The sequence below is a fragment of the Chrysochloris asiatica genome, unplaced genomic scaffold (genome assembly GCF_000296735.1).
Source record: "Chrysochloris asiatica unplaced genomic scaffold, ChrAsi1.0 scaffold00004, whole genome shotgun sequence".
NCBI lineage: Eukaryota > Metazoa > Chordata > Mammalia > Afrosoricida > Chrysochloridae > Chrysochloris > Chrysochloris asiatica.
The window spans coordinates 12,277,887-12,297,825 of record NW_006408522.1 but is presented as its reverse complement, the minus strand read 5'-3'; the positions used below and the strand labels follow the sequence as shown (position 1 = coordinate 12,297,825).

The 19,939-nt window shown below is 40.5% G+C and overlaps 1 protein-coding gene across 2 annotated transcripts in view; it reads right to left on the bottom strand.

The window, feature by feature from the left end:
• Positions 1 to 4,962: 4,962 nt before the first annotated feature.
• SLTM (SAFB-like, transcription modulator) overlaps positions 4,963 to 19,939 on the bottom strand; it is a 43,537-nt gene continuing 28,560 nt past the window's right edge. For both annotated transcript variants that reach the window (XM_006831599.1, XM_006831600.1), the window contains exons 10-21: positions 18,486 to 18,635; positions 18,160 to 18,263; positions 17,904 to 18,070; positions 17,073 to 17,158; positions 16,714 to 16,877; positions 14,634 to 14,814; positions 13,010 to 13,134; positions 11,760 to 11,930; positions 10,892 to 11,203; positions 10,436 to 10,580; positions 7,992 to 8,152; positions 4,963 to 6,025 (exon numbers count right to left, since the gene is read on the bottom strand). In XM_006831599.1, coding sequence (XP_006831662.1) covers positions 5,917 to 6,025; positions 7,992 to 8,152; positions 10,436 to 10,580; positions 10,892 to 11,203; positions 11,760 to 11,930; positions 13,010 to 13,134; positions 14,634 to 14,814; positions 16,714 to 16,877; positions 17,073 to 17,158; positions 17,904 to 18,070; positions 18,160 to 18,263; positions 18,486 to 18,635 — 1,875 coding nt within the window. In that variant the 3' untranslated portion in view covers positions 4,963 to 5,916. The remainder of the gene's footprint in view (positions 6,026 to 7,991; positions 8,153 to 10,435; positions 10,581 to 10,891; positions 11,204 to 11,759; positions 11,931 to 13,009; positions 13,135 to 14,633; positions 14,815 to 16,713; positions 16,878 to 17,072; positions 17,159 to 17,903; positions 18,071 to 18,159; positions 18,264 to 18,485; positions 18,636 to 19,939) is intronic.

Here is a 19,939-nt window from a genome sequence, read left to right as displayed (position 1 = left end):
AAGGGGGGGGGGGGGGGGGGGGTCCCTCCCAGTCAAGGAGCTCACAAGGTGGGTGTGAAAGGGATGTGACCGTGGAGTTCCTATTGGCCTATATCCACCAATCTGGAAGGAGTTCATGGAGGCCCTTGATGGAGCTGCTTCCAGCCACTGTCAGGACCACAGGGCAGCTGTGGTTATGAAGTCTTCTGCTAGACTAATGCTGGTCTGGTGACTCTTGAATGTACAGGTCTGAAGCCAAGCCCCCTGGAACCAGGCACCAAAGTGGAGCAGAGCAGTCAGCCCCTACCTCACACCGGCATGGCTCACAACCATGCGACTCCAAACTCCTGGAGAGGATGGTCTGAGCTGGGGATGGATTAGGAAAGCGTTGGCCACACTATGGTCACCAGAGGACAGTGTGGAAAAAAGAGGAATCACACCTTTCCAGTCACCTGTAAGACTCTGCTCTGTCAGGTCACCTGTTGCCAAAGCTGCTCCCAAAAGTTCAAGATGGTCACGACATGCCATCCCTGCTCAGCTTCTCTTCCCAGTAAGTACTCAATCCACTTCTTGAATCTTTCCTCTGAAGCTCAGGGTTCCAAGATTTCATGTGTCTGTTTTATTTGGTTTCTCGTATCTGTTATAGAGGGTCCATGAAGTATTATCTGCCAAGCCCACTATTGCTTCTTTGACATTGTTATCCATAATTGTACACATCTAGCAAATAACACACAAGAGCCCTGATATCATATTGAGTTATGCGTAGGGTTGGTAACAAGGTCAGCAGTTTGAATCCACCAGGAACTACATGGGATAAAGATGAAGCTTTCTGCTCCCTGGGAATCCTATCCAGGGTTACACACAACCACCACCCAATCACCAGTAAACAGCACAGCAGATCCTTCAGTCACCATTCATCCCCCACATTCCAAAGACCGAAAGGTGGACCAGAGTGAACAGGGAGATACAGACAAGGTGAAGCAGTCCTTCACAGAATCCCTTTCGAGAGGCCAGAGCCAGGAACAAGAGAGACCAAGGAGGGCAGATTCTGTGAGGAATAAAGTAAAAGCTAGTAAAACAAAACCCAAAGCCATTACAGGAGCAGACAGCTGCATTTTTCTCCCACAAAGAAGCTAACAGGTGATTTAATTCTAGAAAAATTAGAATACTAGAATACTATTTACAGTATCAAAATTCTTTTGAAACTTACGAGTCCTAAGTATTTTATCATATCCTTGGTAATACACTAGTATGTTGTTTCTAAGTACTGTGAATTCCAATTCATAGTGGCACTGTATGGGGTTTTTCAAGGAGCGGCTGCTGGGCTCAAACCACCAACCTTATTTAGCAGTCCAGTGCTGATCCTACAGCTCCACACCAGGACTCTATATATTATCATATCCTTCAGCAAATCAATGTATCTTACTCATAGTATATGCTATTTCCCCCTCACCTCCAAAATTCTTGCCATAGTATGTGTGTTGTTAAGTGTTGTTGAGTTGGTTCCCACCCCTAGTGACTCTGTATAGGGTTTCCAAAGAGCAGCTGGCAAGCTCGAACCACCAACCTTGCAGTTCAAACTGACTTTGTAGTACAGCATTAACCCACAGCAACACACCAGGACTCCGCACCACACATTAATGAACATTTAGTATATTCTGATGTCACTAGAAATTTGAGGGGACAAAAATGGTCTGTCCAAATGACTAGGCTATTTTTAATGGGCTCAGTCTCTTAATAAAACTATGAAAATTTAAATACCAAGCAGACTTAAATGTCCTATTTTGTTAGCAAATCCAGGTGGGAAGAAAAATACAAAGATGCTTCCAAAAGTTCATGGAAAAATAGAAGATAATGTAATTTCACATGAACTTTCTTAACCCCCCTTGCTTACTGAACATGGAGCTGGAGCAAAGATGACTTCTTGGCTAATGAACCTGTGTCAGGCTGGCACCTTGGCACCTTACCGTATTCACCAATCTCCCTCTACCTGTGGAGTCCTGGGGTGATGACGGATTAGCACTCAACTGCAATGTCAGTTTGAACAGCAAGGTCGGAGGTTCAAACTCACCAGCTGCTCCTTGGAAACCCTATCTAGGGTCGCTATGGACCGGAACCCACTAACAGCACTTACCAACAACCCTCAACCTACCCCAAAGTTACTCCGTGTTAAGTATAGTGTCTTAGAACAGTGTTTGTTTTATTAAGTCTATTTCAAGACAAAGTCCGGGAACCCCCATTGCTGCTACTAAGACTCTTACTATAGCAATTCAGAACCTTATTTATTCATTCAGCAAATATTTACTGAGTGGCTACTACATGTCAGAAGTGAACAAAATAGACAAAAATTTCTGCTCTCCTGGAGCTTACACTGGAGTGGGAAGAGACAGATGTCAGATGGGAAAAGAGGGGAGGTGGTTATAATATTAAGTAATATTAGGAAAAAAGCCTTGCTGAGAGGACATTTCAGCTTCAACTGTACAGTGAAACACCCTTCAAGTGGATAGTGATGAGTGGGTGATGTGATTTCTCTAGGTGCCACAGACTGGGTTCCTCCAGTCTTTTTCTGACCAGTAAGCCGGGTCTTTTGTTTATTTTGAGTTTTGTTCCACATTTTCTGTCCCTCTATCCAGGACCTTCAACCAGGATCCCTAAAGGTCTAGAATGGAAATGCACCCTCATGGCCCATTTTTGGCCAAGCAGTAGATAAGCATATAGGGGAAACAACACTAGTAAATCATTCAAGGTCAAAAGGACATTTTGCTAAGGACAAAGTTGAGGAGGATGGGAAGGAGGGTGGAATGGAAACAGGAACCACAGGGAGAAGCAGAGTACCTGTTGTTACATGGAGGGGATTGCAGTCATTGAGATGAAACAAAGTGATTTGTTCACTGTAAAACCAGTATCCCTGTAAACCTGCACTCAATTCACAAGAACAACTTCTTAAAAAAACTTGTTCCTTATGACTTGCTGGAATGGTTGGTTGTAATGGTTACAACAGGGTGAGAAAGCAGTGTACCTTGTAGGAAGCACTTAAGGATTTGAGAAACCAATTTGTTTCAGGTAAAAATAAACCATATTTATTGACTGAAGCATACCCAAAGAAATAGAAGAGAGATGTTGAATTTCACCTATGGTAGCGTCAGTTATTTGAAGATACTGACTAAATGTTCTGTGGACATTAGTTAGTTTGTGGGGCAGTTTCAATACATTAAATTTGAGGTGCCTGAGAGGAATGCTGGAAGAGACCCATGCTTCAAGTCAGGAGACTCTGGATTGCTCATCCAGCACATAGGGTTCTCTTGGCTTTCAGAAGTAAATCCACCTTTCTACAAGCTCTCCAAGTCTTGTTTTTACTACTGACCATGAGCCTACCCAGTGAGACATTGGTAAGAACTTCTTTAAAGGTTTCTCCTCACATCAAAAGTATAGCCCCAGAGTAACTCCCCACCCCTATCCTTCTGTTTTGTTTTAAGATACAAGCAGCTGAATTTATCAAGAATCATCCAGAGGAACTTGACCTACATCTATGGATGCAGTAGCTAAAAAGAGGGAACAAATCCTTACAGCAAGAATCATTCCCACCCTCTCCACACACAGATAGGGATGCGCAATTTGGACACTGGTTACCCAAAATGGGGGAAGGGGGGCGCTACAAAGGCAAGAAGGAACTGGCTTACAAGCTTTCAAGAGGGAACCAAGATCCAGAGGGTGTGAAGGAAGGTAGCATCTCCATTGAGTAGTATCCAATCTGTCTAGGCGGGGCTGATGAAAGGAGATGAGGATAGGTTTCCTGTGATACAATAGTGAGTAATTGTTATCAGGACTGATTGTGAGGGTTGGAAATGTAAAGGTAGCCTAGGAGTGGAGGTCCCTGGGATCATCAAGGGAGAAGAGTGGAGAGCAGGACCCTACCCAGAGAAGCAGTGATTTCTGAGATGTAGGCAGTGACGACGACATGGAGAGATGGAGCAGCTGGAGACTTCAGATCCAGAGAGGGAGAGGGGCTGTGTGATGATGACTGGGGTGCAGGCTTGTAGTGTATACCCTTTGGTTGGTTGATGATGCACGGAGGGGACTGTAACCATGGCAATGAAATGATACACGATCGGATGAAGGTAAACTAATGTTCTCCCATGTAAACTATCACATAATTCACAATAAAACATTAAAAAAAAAATCATTTAGATCATTTGGATTGTAGTTGTTGTTATGTGCCGTGGAGTCAGTTCCAACTCATAGCGCCCTTGTACAGGGTTTCCAAGGCTGTATATCTTTATGGAAGCAAAAAGCCTCATCTTTCTCCCACAGAACAGCTGGTAGTTTTGAACTGCTGACTGTGACATTAGTAACCCGATTCGTAACCACTATGCCACCAGAGCTCCTTAGATCATTTGAATTATTCACCTGTAATTTGGATAAAAGGAATCCTGGTGTGGTGCTGTGGGCTAATGCGTCAGACTGCAAAGTTGTTTCACCTGCAAGGTTGGCGGTTCAAGCTCACTAGCTGCTCCTTGGAAACCCTATACAGGGTCACTATGGGTTGAAATCAACTCGACAGCACGTAACAATAATTTAGATAAAGGGATACGGGAGACTTTAATGAAGAGAGGTGATATTTACTTTGAAGGGCTTTCCCAAAATAAATGCCTTAAAAAAAATCTTTTAAGATTAATGGGTAATTCTAAACTCTACCACAAGAATTTGCTGCCCGGCTATTGATGTGAAGAGTCAAAGGGAGACTTATTTTCTAGGAAGAAAAGGCAGAAAAGCTTGGCTTTCTAGCTCTAAATCAGGAGTTCTCATGTAGCACTGTGGAATATAAGCACTGGACCACAAGGTCACCGGTTCAAACTCACCAGTGGCTTCCTGCAAACCCTATCAGTTAGAACCGACTTGATGACACTTAACAACAACAAACTTTGAGTCTAACTCCAGAAGCAGGACTAACCCCTACAGGGCTGGAAACAGAAAGACACATAGACTTCCAGGAGTGGCTTTTTATTTTCACAGAGACAATGCCTTCCCTCATACAAGTATTTACAAAACCCAACTGGTTCACCAATCGAGAAGTTGGGTTTCTTTTCCACTTCTCAACATGGTTGGGAATGGAAAACATTAGTACCACATAATTCCCAGAGATGGAATTTACCCATCAAACAGTGCAGATTATGTAAAAGTGCACTTACCTGCATAACTCGGTCTAAAAACCTCAGTGATTGATGCAAACCTCACGGCCAAGGTTTCATTAACCTATTTGGTTCCATACCATGCAAACCTGAACAAGTGCTTACTACACTAAGCTATAAATCGGTTCTTAGTTTACAATTAAAAAGGTTCAACACTTTAGCAACTATACAGAATATGAAGGTTTATTTCAAAAAAGAGTACAGTTTTAACCAGGATACACAGATGCGCTTAATGTAACAGTGCCCTCTGCAAAAATAGGTTCCATACTACTCAGAAATGCAAGGAACAATCTTATTCTCTAAAAATTAGACAGCAGACTTAAGCTTAGACAGCCTTCAAAATGGAGGCTGAAAATGCTTGGTGACAAGAGGGGAATCTAGAGTCTGACACCACAGAGCTAGAGCTGCAAATTAAATCACTACCACACAAATGCAGACTACTCCTTATATTCACAAAGCATTAAACAAAAGGTTTCAATATCAATCTTTTCAAATGTGTCTCAATGTGCTGAAAGAAAAGAAAAAGTTGAATGATACACAAAACTATTAAAAGTTACAACAGAACTATTTAAACATCTTCTCCAAAATTGAGAAAAGCAATCATGTTAAATTTTAAAAAAGGAAAAAAAAACGGGAAAGTCTGACAGAACTCTCAAGCAAGTCAGAGGTCCTCTTCATTAAGTAGTCAAGTAAAAGTTTACAGGAGATTTCAATAAATTATCTTGAAACCATGGCAGAGAGCTAATTTTCAGAATCGTCGTGGAGGTCCGCCCTTAAATGGCTTAAATCCGGAGCCACTTCCTCTGGGCATGGAATTGCCACTGATCTGTACAATTCTATTAATTGGGGATGCATTGCTGTAAAAGGTTAAAAAAAAAAAGGTCAGAGAACAAAAACAGTAATTACACAGCAAATAAACTCTGTGAGGTATCTTAAACAATTCATTAGCCTTTAACTCCATTTTCCCACAAACTTTTAAAAATAGTTAATAATAATAGCAGATATTGCTCTTTGTACTTTACATTTTGTATGAAATTATTTACTCTTTTCAACAGTCCTGTGAGGAGGCACATTTTGTTGTTAGCTGCCACCTAGTCAGCTCCCACTGTATGGTACGCCCGATAGAACATATTCTCACTGGCTGGTTTTGAAAAGTAGGTTACCAGGCCTTTTTTCCTCGTCTGTCTCAGCCTGGAAGTGCCACCACTGACAGATGCTAGCTTTCAGGTGGATTCGCGGGAAATGGAATCTGGGCCTCCCACATGGAGGGGTGAACCAATAGTGCCCCTCAGCCCTCTTTACTGAAGAAGAAATGGAGAGTCAGAGGCTAAAGTACCTTGCCCAAGGTAAGAGTTAGTCAACAGTGGAGCCCACCTCCTAAGAAGCTCTTTAGTGGTGTGGACACATGGCGGAGAGCAGTGATACTCAGAGTGCGGTCCCGAGACCAGCAACATCACCATCACCAATGAACTTGTTAGCAACGCAAATTCTCAGTCCCCACCTCAAACACTGAGACAGAAACTCCAGAGGTGTGGCCATGAGTGATCTGCGTTTTCACCAAGTCTCCAGGTGATTCTGACATACACACACGTGTGAGAACTCTGACCTGGAAGAAGTCATTCCAGGACTATTTCTGGAACCCTTTATGTACAAACTAGTATCACAAACTAGTTAGGTGATATAGAGAAAGGAAACCCAGCAAAACAAAACAAAAGTCTGTAACAAATATGGGATAAAATCCCATGATGAAATGGTTTAAGTAAAAGAAAACCAGATTATGGAAAAATACGAATTTAATAAAGGCTGAGGAATTTCAGTTAGCACCTATGGACTGAAGAGGTGGTCTGGGATTTTGGAGAAATAAAAGGCAAGATAAAATGGGTGCTCCCACAGTTCAACTTAGAACAGTGTGAACAATGGAGCAGGAAATAAATTCTTTTAGGAAGAATAGCTAGAAGCTGACTTGGGAAAGGAGGGAATGCTATTATAGAAACATTTAACAAAGAAAATCCATATCAGGTTTGAAAGGACACCTCGTGACCTTGAGTTTCTGGAGTAACAACAGGCATGACAAGGACATGGAGATGAGCTATACAGAGCTCCAAACAGTGGCACAGAGCACAGCCATCTGAAAGAGTCAACAGAACAAATCAAAAAGATACAAAATGATGGTTCCTCAGAAAACAAGAGAAAAGTGTCTCAAAAAATGGTACAGAATACTGTAAAAAGGTACTTCAGCTCGAGAGCTTAGAGAATAAAAGAACCCATGCAAAAAGTCCATCAACGACCTTACAAAATCAAAGGTAGTAGTAACCGGTCACTGCGCTAAGCCTACCTCTCCTAAGACATGAACGAGAAAGAAGGGCAGCAAAGAGATGCAAGACTTGCTGGCTGAGGGCCACAATGTTTACGAGATACAGCTCATCAGTAAGACAATTACCTCTTAGCACATAAATAGGCTTTGGGTTAAATGTCCAAAAGTTTTGCTAGAGCTATTTTAAAAGGAAGAAAAAGAACATGCATTCAGTATCTCCTCCTTTGTAGGAATTTCAGGAGAGATGGGTAGTGAATAACACAGTGGTTCCGCATAAGGTTAATGTACCTTACCTAGCTACACACTAACCTGGATGTAGATCTATATGCCAGAATACCAATTACTTTATAGTAAGGAAGAATCTCTCCCTGGAGATTTTGAGTTAGTACGGTAAAATAAAATGTGTGGCCTGACCTTGGTTGTTACTAGCTGTGATTGAATCCCTCAGAAGCTATAATGACCTCTAAGGAAAAAATAGAGGTTTGAGTGTGTGCTGATGAGCTCCTTACCTTGCATGTTGGGTTATCATGCCTGTTCCTGCCCGGCCATCACCCATTCGTCTTCCATCATGATACCCAGGCCCTTGAGAAGGTGGACCATGCCATTCTTTCCTTGGTCCACTTGGATCCCTTCCGTGGCGTTCAACCACATGTCGTTCTTCAGGATAGTGCTAAAAGATTGGCAAAGTAAAAGAAAATTCATGATGCCATCAGCCATAAGCCACCAATTTACTTACGTTGATGTGCTTTTAATGTCAGAACCAAATTAATCGTATCTGATAAGATAGAAGGATGAGCAACGCAATGTGCTATGAAAGTAGGGTTGCCATCTATTTTGTAGTGAGTACTCAGGCTATAAGGCAGGTCATGGGAACAATGACTCAGCACTGTCGTTTCTAGTTCTATATTTTCTAGCACATGTGTGCTTTCTGACCCTTAAGTATTTCAAATGTCAGAGGTCAAGAAGGGTAACATAACTGATCAACCAGTTAGCAGAACAAGCAAAAAGCACACAGCAAAAGATGGATCTCCTTTGATGGTACTAGTCAGTGCTCTGGTAGCGTAGTGGTTACGAATCGGGCTGTGAACCGCAATGTCGGCAGTTCGAAACTACCAGCTGTTCCGCGGGAGAAAGATGAGGCTTTCTGCTTCCGTAAAGATTTCCAGCCTCGGAAACCCTGTACAGGATCGCTATGAGTCGGAACCGACTCCACAGCACATAACAACAAGAAGTCAGTGCTCTAGGGAGCTCTGGTGGTAACGGTTAGGCAGCTGGCGGCCAACTGAAAGGTTGCTGGTGATTGGAACCCAGCCCGCAGTCCGGTTAGGAGAAGGTCTGCTGGCAAGTGGACTCTGGCTCACAGTGAGCCTAAAGACAAAGGAGAACAGACTCAGAGGCTTCCCGAGACTAAAACAAATGGACATGGCTTTCTCCCGCAGAGTAATCAGTGGGTTTGAACACATGAACTTTCAGTTAGCAGCCAAGCACTTAACCACCACATCACCAGGGCTCCTTCCTGTAGAGTTTACTGGAAGAGCACACTGGTATTAGCTAAAATGTCAAGAGATTTAAAGACAGACATGTATACTAACTTTGTTGTTGTTAAGTACCGTGGAGTCGGTTCCGACTCATAGTGACCCTGCACAGGGTTTCCGAGGCTGCAACTCTTTACGGGAGCAGAACACCTCATCTTTCTCCCATGGAACCGCTGGTAGTTTTGAACTGCCGTGCTTGAGGTTAGCAGCCCGATTCGTAACCACTACGCTACCAGAGCTCCTACACTAACTTTAGCAAAGAGTATATTTCATCTGGGTTACTATCAGCTCATCAATGGTGGCGGTAATGTGCTGTGGAGTTGATTCCAACTCACACCGACCTGCACATGGTTTCCGAAGCTGTAAATCTTTACTGGAGCAGAAAGTCTCATCTTTCTCCCACAGAATAGCTTGTAGTTTCGAACTGCTGACCTTAAGGTTCGCAGCCCGATTCATAACCACTATGCTACCAGAGGTTCTTAGTTCATCAATAGAGCACTTTTAAATCCAGGAAAATATTTTTGCTCCTTTGAGTTGATTAGGAGATGAAGAAGATTCTTTTCTATGTCCCGGCCTAATTTCACACCTTTATTTTAAGCTAGTTCATGAACAAGGAAAGGAACGAGTGTCAATAAAAGAAAAAGTGAGGGGGAAATAGTGGTGACACATATTTCCTGTCCAGTTTGAAAGACTCAATTTCTTAAAAAGAAAGAAAACCATAGTCTTCAGGAAGGTTCATCTACCCAATAGAACAACTCTGTTTTCAGCATGCAATTTATAATAGTGATGGAACAAGTCTTTCAGGAACGACTGATAACTCAACTGATAATATTAAAATCTGTTTTTAAAAATTAAGCTGTCAAAGCACAGACCCGGTCAGGAGGCCAAGCCCCTGTGGGCCCAAGCGTTGTTGACCGTCCAAACCATAGGCTCTGAGGATCAGACTCTAGCTACCTAGTAGACATAACAAACTGTCCCTCATCTGATTATTCAGTAATGCTTGTTAGTAATCTCATACGTGAGCCCTGGATATCCACAGACAAATGTAAAAACCTCCCCTAAAAGCCGAGACTGTAAATTCCAATAAGCCAAGTACCCCCCATCCAAAAAAAAAAAAAAAAAAAGCTAAAGAGGATAGAGAGAAACGCTGTAAACTGATGATATATAGCGGGGATAATAATCAATGTAATGAAACAAGCTATATGAATGGTTGAATGTGAAACTGATGATGTGCCCTGTAAACTTTCACTCAATGCAAAATAAAAACATTTAATTAAAAAAAAAAAAAAAAAAAAAATTAAGCTGTCAATAATGCTAACTAATCCAAACCACATCAAGATGCTATATACTCTCTCTACACAGCGAGATTATCTCATAAGTCATCTAAATTTATTTAATTAGGTCTCCTAATCGTTTACCTGGGCCCCACTTCCTCGGTCTGTGAGTCCTCCTCTGTCCCCTTCTCTGTTTCCATAACCACCGGCATTACTGCGATTCCCAGCGGGGGCTCCTCTCACACTGTGTCCAGATACCTCTCTCCCAGATCGTTCTGGCCTTTCAACTCTGTACAACAAAACAGAATAACTTCTATGAACAAAACGGTACACTGTTTTAGCCCAAATATATGATACGCTACTAGCTAGGCATGTTACTTAAGCAATCAGCTTTAGGTTGCAGGTTCCAACCCCACCCCTCCCCTGCCCCAGTGATTCCGTGGGATGACAAAGACTCGGCAGTCTGCTTCTGTACTGTTTGCCAATCAAACCCTATGGAGAAGTTCTACTCTGCCACACGGGGTCACTAGGAGTTGGAATTCAACTCAACAAGCCCTAACAATAACCTCAGTGGCTAGGCATTAAAGACTTCACAAATACCTTGTTTCCCGTTTTTCTGTGGCCAGGCCTCCTTCACTTTTCCAAGTGGTTGGTCTCGGTGGGTTGGGCCCTGGTTCTCGAGGATGTCTAGGATGAGCGATCTCAGGCCTGTTATGAATGATTACAGTTCTCCTGTCATCTCGTTCCCCTCTCACTTCTCGCCTGTCTGTTTCCCTAAGTTCGTTTCTTGGTGGAGGCTCATTTCTTCTGGAATCACTGAAATTTTTGGGATATCGCTCATAGCTTGGATCTTCTCTTCGTGCAGTAGGGCGTGTTTTTTTCCCATCACCTTGACCAACGAAACGTTCTCGCCTATTGATTATCCAAAACAAAGAATGCAGGTCTTGAGAAGTTCCACTTATCTTTACTCTTAAACTTAGTTTGTATAACTTATAATGATATTATTGCCCTCTTCAAAAATTAATTTCAGTCAACACTTCCCACCAAAAGCTACAATTACTAATGATAATAATTCTTATTTTCTTCAACTGGGGTTTCAGCACTTCGAGATTACATCAACCACTCATGTCACCACCCACATGAAGGGTGTTTTACACACAGCTGAGGCACATCCTTAGCTAAGTCTCCACCTACCGCATTCCAAGATTTGGGCCCTACTCTCACTCAGTCGTAAGAGTAACAAGATAAAGTTACACCCTTATCCCAGTTATGGCAGCCTATTTAATTCATTTCAAATAGTGAGGAGCATGTTCCCATTAGCAAAAACAAAACCCACAGAAGCATACAAATTTGCTCCCAACTTTCAGTTCTGATTTGTACTTTTGAAATAAAGTTTTAACGTAGAACCAAAATTAGCACTAGCAAAGCTTCTTTATTAAATCCAACAAGTTTGAACACATTTAACTACCTTTCAAATGATGAAGATTGTACTGCTGAGCCCTCAGGAAACCTGGCCCTCTCTCGATGATCAAAGTCATCGAATCTGTTCTGTTGACGAGAGTAGTCAGAGCCATGGGCGAATCGGGCATCTGCATCCAGAGACATCTTTTTATTCTCATTCCAATAAGGGTCATCACGCCTTGAAGAGAAATATTTGCTACTTTACGTGAAACAGATTTCGAGTCCCTAAATTTACTTGCAGCCATACACATCAAGCTACAAACTATGCATACAAGAGGGCCAATAAACTTAAGACATAAAACATTCAGTGAAGAGTACAAGCTAGCACAGAAGTCATGGCCAAACTATGTAAACTTACTATCAAAACAATTTAACTAGAGAGAAAATAGGTGAAAAAATGACCTGTTTTAAAACAAGATAAAATAATTAACCCCATTTTATTATAAAATTCTAACCATTAGTCCTTAACTCTGGAAAGAGGTTAAGGTTCCAAGCATTAGTCATTCATTTCACAATGCAGTCAACTATCCCAGAATTCAGATTTAGAAAATTAAATAAATGTTTTATTTCTAAATCTATTAGGACAGAATCTCTAAGTTTCAGTCTTCTCAAGTTTATGACTTCCATTCCTGTATGATGTATACTAGCATACGAGAACTTTTTAAATGGATCTGAGTTTTTGAACCATTATTGAAGCCTACTGTGACAGCCTCAGAACTCCACGGCACATAACAACAATAACTGTGACTCTGGATTTCCAATCATAATGAAAAAACATTTGGTATTAGGAAGGGATAAAGGGAAAGAGGAACAATCTCCTTCTCCTTGAGTATTTGACCATGTACTGGGTCTACCCAGCCCTAGAGACTATGCCCTTTAACCCCAATGAGAGAAGCCTATACTTTCTAGTGCTCTAGTTAGTCTTAGGAGTCCTGGTATGGCGCTGTGGGCAAATACGCCAAACTGCAAAGTCATGTGAACTGCAAGGTCTGTGGTTCAAGCTCACCAACTGCTCCTTGTAAACTCTATACAGGGTTGCTATGGGTTGGAATCGACTCAACAGCACTTAACAACAGTTAGTCTTAGGACTTTTGGTGTGGCACTGTGAACACAAGCTCGGCAGTTCAAACCCACCAGCTGCTCCTCGAAAACCTTAAACAGGGTTGCTAAGAGTCAGAACCAACTCCACGGCACTTAACAACAACAGTTAGCCTTAGCTTCAAGAAATATAACTGTAAAAAGCCAAAAAGCAACTACCTGTGATCTACATCCCGAGGGCGTTTCAAGGAATTCCGCTTTTCTTGTTCATATCGAAGCTGCTGCTGTTGCCGTCTCAGTTCTTCTCGTTCTCGAGCAATACGCTCAGCTTCCTTACGACGTTCCTTCAGACACCACAGAGGAAGCACCAGCCAGTGCAAAACAGAAACGGAAGTATAGATGCAATTTTGTTTTAATCTTGCCATTAAGAAACAATCATAGGCAAAAATAACTCAGCAACACAAAGCTTGGACAAATATATTGGACTTCAGTAATCTAAACCATGGCTACCGTTCTGCAACATTAGAAACAGGGATTGAGTAGTGACAGCTGGTAAGTATTTGGGACGGTCATATTTAGTTTAAGCATTTGACTAAATTCAAAGCATCTCAAGGGAGTTGGAAACAGTTCTTAATATGTATGGAGACTAAGTGCCTTAAATTCTTGAAGGCAATTTTGCAAAGACAGGCATTATTTCCTTCTAACCTCCGGAAATCATTCCATTATAAGAAGTCAAGAGGAGCCTTGGCAGTACATTGGCTGGCTCTGCGCTCAGGGACTAGCTGAAAGGTCAGCGATTCCAACCCACTAGTCACTCCCCAGCCAACAGATAGAGCAGAGGTTTCAAACCATACCGGCGGGGCAGTCCTACTCTATCCTACACGGTCACCATGAGTCAGAATCAACTCGAAGGATAAAGTGTTTGGTATTTTTATTTTGGACTAGTAGTATTTCTACCCGACCCCCACTCTTCCACCACACCAACCCCCCACAAAGATTGGGAAGGAGTCCTGGTGTGGCACTGTGGGTTAATGCCCTAGACTGCAAGGTCAGCAGTTCAAGCTCACCAGCCACTTCTTGGAAACCCCATACAGGGTTGCAATGAGTTAGAACTGACTCAATGGCACTTAACAAGATAGGGATGGTGTTCAAGGTTGACGGTTCAAACTCATCAGCCACTCCTTGGACACTCTGTACTGGGTCGTTATGGGTCAGAACCAACTTGACAACATTTAACAAGAAGAATAGGATGGAGTCCTGGTGTGCTGTAGTGATAAGCACTGGACTTCAAGGTTAGTTTCAATTGCAAGGTCAGTGATTCAAACTCACCAGTCACTTCTCGGAAACCCTATACAGGGTGGCTGAGTGGAAACCGACTTGATGGCACTTAACAACAAGACTGGGACAATGACAGACGGAGCCTGAGTTTCAAGCATTCTGGACTCAACAGTCATATGCTCAGTCTGCCATGTTATTATGCAGCTAAAATTGTTAGCTAAAACAAAGTCACTACTGTGTTTTTATATAGCGTAGTGTTTACAAATCAGGCTGCGAACCTCAAGGTTGCAGTTCGAAACTACCAGCTGTTCCACGGGAGAAAGAGGAGGCATTCTGCTCCCGTAAAGATTTACGACCTCGGAAACCCTGTACAGGGTTGCTATGGGTCAGAATCGACTCGATGGCACTTAACAACAACAACAACAATTCACTGTTATCTTCCAGAGTCACTTAAACGCTGAACCCATTCTACACAGGCTTTACAATAAGTAAAGCAAATTTTATGACATTATCACAGATTTGAAAAAGGTCCATTATTTAAGATAAAAAGATTTTCTGACTGCACCTGTTCAATACGAATGCGTTCCCTTTCCAAGCGTTCACGTTCCATTCTCTCTCTCTCTAGTTTTTGCCTTTCAATTTCTAGGCGCTCTCTCTCTCTCTGTAAGCGATCCCGTTCTTCCCGTTCACGAATTATTCTAATGCGTTCTCGCTCTCGGTGCTCTCTTTCTGCAATCTCTCTTCGTCTAACAAAAATCAGTATTTAGAAATACTTAAATTACAACTTCTATCAATTGTTTTTGGTAGAAAATTTTTGCAATGTTTATTATATATTCTAACTTTTTAAAGTATACTTTTTCTTTTTGATGACATCAATGACAACAAACGCTATAGTACAGCAAAATGGTACATCCACTGGCCCATAATAGATTGTTCTCTGACAGTTTAATGATGTGATTAAGTGAACACATCAGACTTTTGTTTCTGCTCCTGTCCGCATGTCCTCCTCTAGAATCTCTGTGGTTACCAACGAGTCAAAACCGAGTCCCCATGGAAATAAGAGGGGTATTTTTAATTATCACAATGATGTGGGACTATTATTAGCATTCAGTGAGTAGGGATCAAGGATTCTAAATATTTCAGGAGGCATGAGTATAGTCTTGTACAACAAAAACCTGCCCCATGTGCCATATAACTTTTAAATAGATTTTTTTCTACAAAAAAATATAATGGTCATTTCACCAAAAGAAAAGTTGAAAACTTGTACATTCTTGAAAATTCTACTACCAAGAGTTGTTCAGCATTTCAGACATCACTACATGGCCTTTGTAGATGCCACATCCTTGGGGAATCGACAGATGGGTGCGTACATTTGACTGCTTCATTAGGTCTTCTAATAGTCACAGCTGAAATAGCATTTTGTCATCAATCATTTTATGGTAAATACTTTATGGTTTCAAAATAGTTAAAAAGGAGCTCTGGTAGCGTAGTGGTTATGAATCGGGCTGCGAACCTTAAGGTCAGCGGTTCGAAACTACCAGCCGCTCCGCGGGAGAAAGATGAGGCTTTCTACTCCCGTAAAGATTTACACCCTCGGAAACCCTGTACAGGGTCGCTATGGGTCGGAACCGACTCGATGGCACTTAACAACAACAACGTATCATTTTTTAGATGAAAGCAGTGTCAGCCTGTGAGATTTAAGAATCGATATTCCAGCAAGTTCCTGCTCCCACAGATAAACAATACACTAAGTTTATTAGGACTTCATGTAAGAAAGAAGAGTTCTGAGTGATGCATATACAATTTCTTTTTGAAAAAAATGTTTTAAAGTTGCTAAAAGCATCTCAGTATTCCTAAAACTCCTGTTAGTATCACAATGACATGAAATCCCATGACAACTGATTTCTAGATGAATAAAGTAAGTTACTGTTTGGAAATGTTTCACATTCATGAAAATATTTGAGGTGGCATCCCAAAATTGCTATGTGAAGGTTAAATGGCATTCATGATGAACTGTTCCATTATCTCCACTAAAAATTAAAATGTTTTGTCTTAACATAAAACTCATTTTTCCATTTAAAAGGGATTTTTTTTTCTGGTAGCAGCTCTGAAGTAGAGGAAAGAGCACTGAACTTGGGTCAGAGCTCTGGCTCTGTCACTCAGTAGCCATGCGGGTAAGGGAAGAGTTAAGAAGCCTTTTTGTACTCAAAGTTTTTATTCTGAGGTGAGTGATTGTCTGCATGGGGAACATCATTTCACTGCAATGATTACAATCTCCTCTGTGAATAATCATTAACAGTATTTGCTTCTATTCCCTCTGTTTTTGGGGTTTTTTTTGTGGGGGAGAGGGGGAGTGTACACAAAAACCCATTTAAACAACCAAAGGGCACATTCTGCAAATCCGTCTCCTGGCCATCAGCACCCAGCCTGCCTTTCTCTTTCCATGAGTCACAGTCCTCAGCTGCTCTATTTCTCCATGTCACCATCTTGTATTTTATTTTTTTAAAGTTATACTATATTATCTTTACAGAACTGTTGATGTGGAGATATGAGATGGAAAGGTTATTTTACACACTATAAAATGCTAGGCAAACTATGTATCTATATAGACACACAAGGATTTAAACACAAGATTCTTTTCCTACCTTCGAAGTTCCATTGCTCGCCGAAGTCTTTCAAAATGAACTAAATGTTCTCTCAATCTTTGTTCCTTCATCTTTTCGAAAGGCAGGATCTCTTTCCTTCTGTAGTCTTTATCCCTCTTCTTATCTAAACAAGATCTCTCCTTTTCCTTGCTCCTCCCATGAATCTATAGGGGGAAAAAAGTTGGAAGAGGATTATAAATTAAAATGCTTTTGTAGTTTTTTAAAAAAGTTGTTTTGTTTTTGCTTTTCAACGAGATTCTGTCTTAATAACATTTCCTTTTGTCTTAGGTCTCCAAGCATGGAAGTATGCAAAGATAGTTTCAAAGACTGAAACACAGAACATCCTGTAAGGGACTTACTTTCTCATGTCTTCCTCTTCTTGATGATCTAGGATGATCTCCTTTCGTTTGGTCTAATATTACCATATGTCCTGGACTTTTTGAACCTAAGAGAAAAAGTTTTTTCTAGATAAACAAATGTGTAAGACATGTATCATTAAGAGAATATACAGTCTAAAAAGACTGAATTTTTAATGAACCACAGACAAAAAAATTATTCTATATATTTTTATGATAAGAGCTTTGAAAATAGTTTAAACTGTTAATATAGTTTCAGAGTCGTTGGTGAGTTTGAACTGCCACCTTATAATTCAAACTGACCTTGCCTTTTCTATAGTGCCACACCAGGACTATTTAACTCAATCGTTTACTGTTAAGTGCCATCTAGTCTAGTCAGTTCTGACTCATAGTGGCCATGTAATATATTGGACTTCCAAAGAGCGTCTGGCGAGTTTGAACCCACACCTTGTGGTTCTAACTGACCTTGTACAGGTCCAGTGCTTCATTCCATAGCGCCACACCAGGACTCCACTTTACTCAATTGTTGCTGTTAAATGCTTGAGCCACCAACCTTGCAGTCTAGCTCATTAACCCACAGCACCACATCAGGATTCCTAAACTCACTGGATAACTATAAATAAAGGAACGTTTTAAATCAGTCCAAATTTGATAATAAAATCAAAGAACTTAGCTGGAAGAGCACATTTCTCTCAATGGACCTAGACCTATTTTCGATCATAGTGGCACCTAACATCCAACTTTAGTATTAATCTGGATTAGAATCTCAGAATTTCCCTGCCACTGTAATATTTACGCAGTAAAATGCACCAGGAAAGAAAATACACAGCATACTTATTCGCTTCTTTTCTTCACTTTTTTTATTTGATTCTGAGGTTTGGCCACTTGATCCATTATCATTCTTCTCATCTTTACCTTCTAGTTTCTTAGTATCCTTGTTTTCTTTCTTTTCAGATTTCTCAGATAACCTTTTATCTTCTTTTTTGACAGAGGCTTGCGTCCTATTATACCACAACCAAGAAAACCATAGAATGAGAACTATTCATTAATGTCCCTGAAGTTTTTATTTATGAAAAAGTTAAGTCCTTACTTGCTGCTTCTATCACTTGTACTTGTTTTGTCACCAGAACTTCTTGAACTACTCTTTTCATCATTTTCTTTCTTCAATTCTTTCTTAGAAGGATCACCTTTTACCTGAAAAATATTGATCAGAAAAAATAAAAAAAAAAAATCTATGTTTTAAAGTTGCTTTTTTATGATCATAAAAAGTTTGTAAGAAAATTTGCAAAACGTAATACAGGAGAAAGTAATCAAATAATAATACAAAAATTATTCCTAATCCTATTCCCCACCTTGAGAAATACAAGCCTTCAAATGAACACACCCCCTTATATAAACGGCTAAGCGCGCACTTACTTTTTCAACAGAAATCATCTGCCCATGTAGTTCAGTTCGATGAAGGTGTGCGATACACCTGGACACTTCTGTACTTGAGGACATAGTTACAATGCCATAGCATTTTGCCCCAGGACTTCGAGCGTTTGTAACTACCTTTGCACTCAGAACCTATAAAATGATGCAATTTTAGGAAGTTTTATAATTTTATAGCTACGCACACTTCTAAATAGATGAGAACTTAGAATTGAAACTATTCAAATTATAGGCAAGATAAATTGAGGATAAACGACAAATTCAGAAGATTTGCTATTCTGTTTCATATTCTTGTGATAATCATTTCTCTTGCCCATAAGTCTTAGCATATATTCAGGAAGAACAATTTCAAAAAGTATTCAAAAAACAATTCAACACGTTGTTTGTTTTTTTTTTTGCTTTTCCCCAAATACATGGTCAAAATGTAATTAGTTTTATCAGTAAGGTAACTGTACAAATAACTAAAATAAATGAGTAATATTCTCAATTTGATTCGAACTAAAGTTTCCCTACCTTAGGCCCAACATTCTAAATCTCTTAAAGGTAAAATATGAATTAAATTTCTAGATCATTTACAGATGAGTTATTAACACCTTCCTTTAATGATATACTTTACAAGAAACTTTAAAAAAAATGTGTTAAGAACCTCTAGCTATGTATACAAAGCAACCTTAAAAATATACTTTAAAATATGAGAGCACATTACAAATCTTCATCCAACTCACAATTGGATGAAGAGTATATGCACTTTCACTCCAACTAGATGAATAGTTTAAAAGAGAAAAAACAAAGATGGGTAAACATGAGAAGGTAAGAGAGAACAACAATCCAATGCCAAACAAAGGAGAACCCAGACAAGTACCTGGAAAATATAAGTAGGAAATCTGAGGCAGTTTTATGGGTGGGTGGGCTGGAAATCATTAGCTTTTACCTCAACCCTGTTGAACACTGACTTGCACCACAGCAATGTAATTTTTAAGCCCAAGATCTTATGGTGGTGGTGGTTATGTGCTGTGGAGTCGGTTCTGACTTTATATAGGGTTTTAGGCTGTAGTAAATCTTTACGGGAGCAGAAAGCCTCATCTTTCTGCCAGAGAACAGCTGGTAGTTTCGGACTGCTGACCTTGTGGTTCACAGCCCCATTAGTAACTACTACACTACCAGAGAGGTCTTATATCAAGTGAAATATATCCCTATCTACTTTTAGTTTCAATAAATACCAACATCAAAATATTGTTTTTACATCTCTAACAAAACATTATTAAAAACAAAAAATGTATTACAACTGATCATGGGCCAACAATTCTGAGCACTTTGTATCTGCTCTTGCAAGAAGCTCCTTCATGCTAAGACACCACTCTAATTAAATGGGGAAAACCAGTAACACAAACTCCAGAATACAACAGGACCGATTTCTGTAAATGTCCAAGAACGTTTCT